The sequence below is a fragment of the Ursus americanus genome, chromosome 14 (genome assembly GCF_024610735.1).
Source record: "Ursus americanus isolate L20-20 chromosome 14, mUrsAme1.1.p, whole genome shotgun sequence".
NCBI lineage: Eukaryota > Metazoa > Chordata > Mammalia > Carnivora > Ursidae > Ursus > Ursus americanus.
This window is the reverse complement of record NC_142140.1, coordinates 36663130-36670077: the sequence shown is the minus strand read 5'-3', so window position 1 is coordinate 36670077 and position 6948 is coordinate 36663130. Positions and strand designations below refer to the sequence as shown.

At 53.3% G+C, this 6948-nt stretch overlaps 1 protein-coding gene across 1 annotated transcript; it reads left to right on the top strand.

The window, feature by feature from the left end:
- The first annotated feature begins 2457 nt into the window (after positions 1-2457).
- On the top strand, positions 2458-6139 carry UQCC5 (ubiquinol-cytochrome c reductase complex assembly factor 5). The gene is made up of 2 exons (XM_045807328.2): positions 2458-2808; positions 6036-6139. The coding sequence occupies exons 1-2, from the start codon at positions 2658-2660 to the stop codon at positions 6125-6127; spliced, it is 243 nt and encodes an 80-aa protein (XP_045663284.1). The 5' UTR covers positions 2458-2657; the 3' UTR covers positions 6128-6139.
- The last annotated feature ends 809 nt before the right edge of the window (positions 6140-6948 follow it).

Sequence of the window (6948 nt, the reverse complement as noted above, 5' to 3'; positions counted from 1 at the left end):
CACGGTGGCCGCGTGCTCCTCACGGCGGCCGGCCAATGGGCGCGGCGCGCGGAGCCGGGCCGGCCAATGGGCGCGCCCCTCGGCCCGGGGGGGGCGGGAGGTCCCGGGACCGGGCGGGGCGGGGCGGACTCCCGGGCCCCCTCCCCCGTCTCCGCGAGGCCGAGAAGGACTCTGCGCCCCCCTTCGGTCGCCACGGCGGCGGCGGCCGCTCCTTCGGCCCCGCTCCCGGGAGGTTGGAGGGCTTAAGAACGGCCGTCTCCTTGAGGCTATGGACGGCCGGGGCGCGTGGAGGGGGGCGGGGCGGAGCGCGGCGGCCCTCCCCCCTCCCGGCTCCCTAGACCCCCCTCCCCGGTACTCTGTCTCCCTCTCGGCTCCCGGGTCCTCCTGCCCTCTCCCCATCCCCCTCCCTGTCCTCCTGACCTCAGCTCCGCCGCCGCTCCCCGCCAGCCCTGCGCCGAGGGTCCTGTTCCCCGCAGACCAGAGGCCGGCCCGTTTCACTCTAGCGAATAAAGAGCCCTTACCTCGCGCCGCCCGGTGCCAGCCCCACGCCGGGTGAGACCCCGGGACCTGCAGGGACCCGCAGCGCCGCCGACGCCCGCTGAAGCTGCCCCTCCTTGCTTCCTCCCTGTACCTTACTCAGGTGACCCCTTTTAACTCGGAGCAGGACGACCGAGCGGTGCGCGAAAGAGCAGTGGGCCCGGGTCACTGCACCTGCCTGGTTCTGACCTCAGCAAATGGTCTACCGACCCCACTCTCCGCTTCCCCGCACAGCCTCCCCCGCCCCCCCGCCCCCCTTGCCGCGGTCACTTCTAGCGATGTCTCCAGACTCTCCATCGAAATTCTGCATTCCTGCTTGCAGCCACTCTCCACCTGTTTTTCTTTTACTCAGAGCTGTTTCCTGATCCGCATGCGTACCAGGCCGTGCACTGGGCGCAGACGAGGCCAACTTAGCACCCTTGTGCCCTGTTGGTGGGGAGCTGGCTAGCTGGACGCTCTGTGTTCCTTGGGGTGCTCCTCCTGGTTTAAGGGTGTATGTGTGCCTTTGAATATCCACTGCACCTTGGCTGAGAACCTACATACGGTGGGCCAGATCTTGGGCCAGGAGCTGGGGTGGGATGGAGGCCAAAGGGTAGGCCCATGGGAGCCCAGCTGAACTAAGAAGACGTTGGGGGACCTGTCCACATATAAGCCTCTTCAGGGCGGGAGATGGGTGCCCCACGGTGACAGGCTCCCAGAGCCACCAAGAGAAACTGGAGTGAGCTCCCAGCCAGTGTGTGCGCTGTGCATGGAGCTTGGTAGGGTAGGCCCCAGGAGAGGGCAGGTGATCCGGGAAGCAGGTCTCACCCCTCCACTCAGCATCACACTCTGTGACCCTTGCCAGGGGCCCTGCTTGCTTTCTCTCTCTTTTCCAGCCTATTTTTGTATATTTTGTGTTCACAATCACCAAACTTTTTTATTGACTTCAAATTTTCATTTGATGTTCTTAGATTGTGTAATATTTGTCTCCCTTCTCAAAGATAGGCCCCTGTTGTTTTTTTAGCCTTTAGGTAATGAGGTGACCATCCTTTACAGCAAGCAAGGGACTCAGCGAGGGTGAAGGCTCTGGAGTCAGAGCTCTGCTTCTACCTGGCTCAATCTCTTAACTTCTCAGTTTCCCACCCATAAAAGGGGATGATGTAAATAGAGGGCATTTCTAGAATACATGTAAAGAGCTGGCACCGAATAAATCATTTACACCACCATCATCATCCTATTTTAGCTCATGATGATTGATCACTTACTATGCTCTGGGCATTGTGTTAAGTGTTTTATTTGCATTACCTCTAAATCCTCACAGCATCAAAGCAAAGGCCCCCATTTTGTGGAGCAAGGGATGTGGTTTGACAAAGCCCCTGTTCTTGACCTCTGCTCTTCTGTGATTATTGCGAATAAGGAGGTGACCTACAAGTCCCTGCATAACGGTAAGTGCCCCATACAGAATAGCTTTTATTAATATCAGGGTTGTCACAAGGTGATTGCTTGGACTTTTGTGATAATGATAAAGTTCAGCTTTCAAGAATGCCTATCAAATTCTGTTATTTTTAGAATTCTAGTCATCAGTCACGACCCCGAAATAAATGCATAAAAGCACTGCATAATTGCATTTTAGAGTAAAATGCGGAACACGTTTCGTCCATCAGAGAGGGTCATCACTTCTACCAGGACTTTAAGAAAAAAGATGGCGGTGGCAGAGTAGGGGGTACCGCCGCCAACTCCGAGCGCCGGCTTGCACGGGGGAGGTCGGGGCGGGGCCGGGTCGACGCCACGTGGGAGGCCCCGCCCCCTTGAGCCACCCCGCCTCCAGAGCCGAGGCGCCTGCGCCTGCGCCAGCTCCCTCAGGCTCGGTTCGGCCTTACGGAGCACGCGCGCTCCGCCGCACTCGGATTGGCGGATCCGCGCGCCCCACGGTACTCTGATTGGTGGCCACCCAGGCTCCGGGTCGGGGGCTCCGCGCTCCCGTCCTTCAGCTCAGCACCGGCCGGCCGCGGCGCAGGGCAGGGCTGGCACCGCAACCCGGCCTTCGGACTCGGCTGTAACTGGGCGCTCCAGGCCGGGGGCTGGGGCAGCTCCCGTCGCTCCCGGTTCCGCCGTACCCCTCTCCACGACCTGGGTCGGGCATGTTTTCCAGGGCCCAAGTGAAGCGGGTCCTGCAGCGGGTGCCCGGGAAGCAGCGATTCGGCGTCTACAGGTTCCTGCCCTTTTTTTTTGTCCTGGGAGGAACGATGGAGTGGATCATGATTAAACTGCGTGTGGGCCAGGAGACCTTCTGTAAGTGGGGGTGCAGCAGCGTCCGTCTTATTTCAGGAAGGCAGGAGGCGGCTAGGGACCCGTTTTCCTGGGGGACAGTCTTGGGTTGCAGACCGCTCATTCCATTTAGAGCACTGAGCTAACTTTACCGTGGTCAGAAGGGCAAGTACGGTTCCATTAGCGGCCCGGGCTCTCTTGTAAGCTGGGCGACAAAGGCACATTGGCGTCCAACCTTGAGACGGTCCCTGCACTTTCAGGGGAGAACACATGACTCCACGCAGGACGCTCCTCCTCTTAAGCCTGCCCCTCGTCCCTGTAGGCCGGTGACGTTGTTTGGTCCTAAGGAACGGACTCGCGGGCAGCACCGTGGAAGGGAGTGGGATCCTGAAGATTCATGGAAACTCCTAATTGGCCAGCCCTCTTCTGGATTCTTCAGTCCAAACCCTGGAGAAGGAGCCGGTCTGCCTGGCCTACTTACCACTGTCTTTGCCGGGCCGAGTCATTGGCACCAGGGCCGAGCACTGTGGAAAGAATGCCTGGCACTGCTTTGCAGAGCACTAGCTCTGGAAAGGCCAGTTCCCCTTAATGGGCTTTCCCACCCCGTGGGTCCTTTCTGCTTTATCCCTCTCTAGAAACATGTATCACTTGTGAATGGCCAGCCCTTATTTTTTAAAAAATTCTTTTAAAAAGATTTTATTTTTGAATCTCTGCACTCAACATGGGGCTCAGACCCACAACCCTGTGATCAAGAGTGGCATGCTCCACTGACTGAGCCAGCCAGGTGTCCCCTCAACAACCCTTATTTTAAAAACATTGTTACATTAGTGTTTTCCAAAGATATTCAGTCTTTTTGTTTATCCGTTCATCAGTATTTAGTGAGCACCCATGAGAGTATATAATGAACAAGGCAGAGTCCCCCACTCCAGAAGAGCTCTAATGGCAGAGACCCATCATAAAGACAGTTACTATTAAGGGTGATCAGTGCTGTGAGGGGAAGTGTGTGTGTGGGGGGACAATGGTGGTCTTGGGTGCGGGTACCTCAGTTGGATCAGATGGTGCAGGGAAGGCATCGGGGAGTTACCATGTCAGGTGGGACCTGAAGATTGACTGAGTAGGTCAGCCAGATGAGGGGAATGTTTGTGGAGTTGAAAGTGTCTCATGCTAGTGGCAAGAGCATACATGGGGCCACGGTGTGAATGTTTACTGTGTTTGAGGGACTGCAGGTGAGCGGAGTGAGGGATGAAGTGGTTAGAAATGTGCCTAGGCAGGGCCACAGAAGGACTGGAGAACCAAGAACATACCCAAAGGATTGAAGGGTTTTAAGCAGCAGTGGATTAACACAGGAGAATGGCTTCTAGTGGAGAGGAGGCGAGAATGCTTAGGCTGTGTAGTTGTTCGGGTCTGAGATGGTAGCCTGGTTGGGTGGGGACAGACAGGATGCCAAGGAGTGAGTGGAGTGGAGAGACACCTGGGAGGTGGTACTAACAGGGCCACCTGTTTGAGTGGACTCAGGAGATGAGTGGAGACTTCTGGTAGGACAGTTGGTGTGGTGCAGGGGGGAAACTGGCAGGACAGTCTGGACTCTGTTTTGGACATGCTAGGGTGGAGATGGTTATACAGATCTGAAGCTCAGGAGGCAGATCTGGGCCGTGGATCTGGGTTTGTGGGTCATTGGAAAGCAGATATGTAATGAAAGAGTCAAATCCCAACATTTTAAGGGTGACTGGGAGTGGCCAGAGAGGCAAGGAGGGAAACCAGGAGGTATCACAGAAGATAGGAGGTCCAGGAAGTCTAACTATGCGAATGGGAGGTCAGCCCTCCTCTCCACACCAGGAGACTTGGAAGATGTGAAGATGCTGGTCAGGAAAGGGGAGTGGAGAGAGGCTGTAGATAAGTGGCTCTTGAGAAGGTAGGAGAGGTTGGGATCAGAGCAGGGCCATAGGAGTAGCCCTTGGAAGTTAGCTGGAGTAGTTCTTTACTGATGACTGTGTGAAGAAGTTCATGGCCATCTGGGGGTGAGTTGAAGGGTCAGGGTCATGACTGAGGAAACAGGATTATTAGGCATCACAGTGGGCCCAGTTAAATGCATTGGTTGGCCCCAAGTGCAAAGCAAGCAGAGTGAGAGATGGAGGAGGGCAGTTGGATGAATCTATAGTTGGAGTTTTGAAGGCGTGTCAAGAAGCTGATATTGATAGAAGGGAATTGCAGCTGGTTTGAGCAGGAAGAGAGAACAAGATGGGGCTGAGGGGCTTATTCATGGGCCAGGTGCCTGGGGAAGAAGTAATAGGGGTCCTAGGACAGAACGACTAGAAAGTAGTAGAGCTTGTGGTCAGAGCAGGATGAATTTACTACTTCAGAGAGCACTGCAGGTAGATGGCAGAAGCTGACTGGAGAAGTCAAGGAGGTGAAGGGGGCTAGCACTTCATCCCTATGGCAGGTGCTGTTGTCTGGGAAGATGGCACAGGACGGGTCAAGCAGCCTGAGCTAGATGCCAGCGTTTTCAGCGATTGAAGGGGGGAGTAGAGAGCAGGTGCCCATGCAGAGAACTGGGCCAGATGCATAAGCCGCCAAGAAAGGGTGGAGAATGAGCAGTGTGGAAGAGTGGCAGCCGAGAACAAGGGAACTGACCTCACCTCCCTACCTGAGTTCCTGGGTTTGGGTGAGGGGGCTGCAGAGAGCCTTGGGGCAGGAAGTGTCTTTGAGGAACTTCAGTTAAGGATGATTTCAGAGAAAATAGACATTTTGCGGGGGTGGGGGGGCAGGCAGGGAAGGAAATGAGGAAGGTCTTAAAACATCGCTAAGAGGTGTGCTAGGACATGATCCTATCTTTGAAGACATGGACTCTTACCATGGTATTGAAGTCCAGAACTGTATTAACATAGTCCTCATTTAACTCATTATTTTTTTATTTTTAAAGATTTTATTCATCAGAGAGAGAGAGCGTGCACAGGCAGGAGGAGCAGCAGGCAGAGGGAGAAAGCAGGCTCCCCGCTGAGCAGGGAGACCAATGCAGGACTCCATCCTAGGACCCTGGGATCATGACCCGAGCAAGCCGAAGGCAGACGCTTAACCGACTAAGCCACCCAGGGGCCCCCCAAGTTTTGTTTTAAATGTTTATTTTGGCGTTGAGTTAAACAATGAGATTCAGAAATAGCTGACAGACCTAGGCTGTTGGTTAAATTAGTCAGATCTGAGTACCTTTAATTCCTGTTTCTTAAAAGTCTAAGTAAAATTTTTATTTGACACAGATGATGTCTACCGTAGAAAAGCCTCAGAACGACAGTATCAGAGAAGGCTGGAAAATGCATCAGAGACTGAACTTCAGCCATCAATAAAGTGAATACGAAATTCACTACTGATTTCAACTCCTTTGAAAATGTACTTCTCAGAGTTCTTGTTCTTATTCAGAACTGCCTTTACAAAGAATTTTTATAGCTTTCCTGTCTGCTTCAATACTTCCCAAGTCACTGTTGGACAGCACTTAATGGAAAAACCATTTCCTCCTGAAACACACCTGACCATTGAATCTATTCCATGAAATATTTTTTTCCTTTTTTTTTTTTAAAAGATTTTATTTATTTATTCGACAGAGAGACAGCCAGCGAGAGAGGGAACACAAGCAGGGGGAGTGGGAGAGGAAGCAGCAGGCTCAGCAGAGGATCCCATAACACCGGGATCACGCCCTGAGCCGAAGGCAGACGCTCAACTGCTGTGCCACCCAGGCGCCCCTCCATGAAATATTTCTTAAACAATTCAAGGATCAAGCAGGATGCTTTTTAGTACAGTCTGAATTGTTTGTGAAGTCTTTTGTTTTAGGCAACAAACTGGTAACGTTATTTACTTTTTTGCAGCAGATTTAATCATGGACGTAAAATCTCTATTACAAGATTATTTAAACCAGGATAATGATGCAGATTACATTTCTGCCAGCTACCAATCTGTCACCATTGTGCGAGGGTGGTCGGAATTCCTGACCACACATTACTCAGGTCAAGTGCTCTTGTGAACAGAAATAACTCCTTCCTTTGCCTGTCCCCACTAACATACAAGGGCTGGACCTCCATGAGGACTCCAGAGGGGAAAGGCTTCACACCTGAGATGAAGATGTGCTTTCCTCCAGCTGCTAAAGATAAAGACACTGCTGCTTTCCTGAGAAAAGTG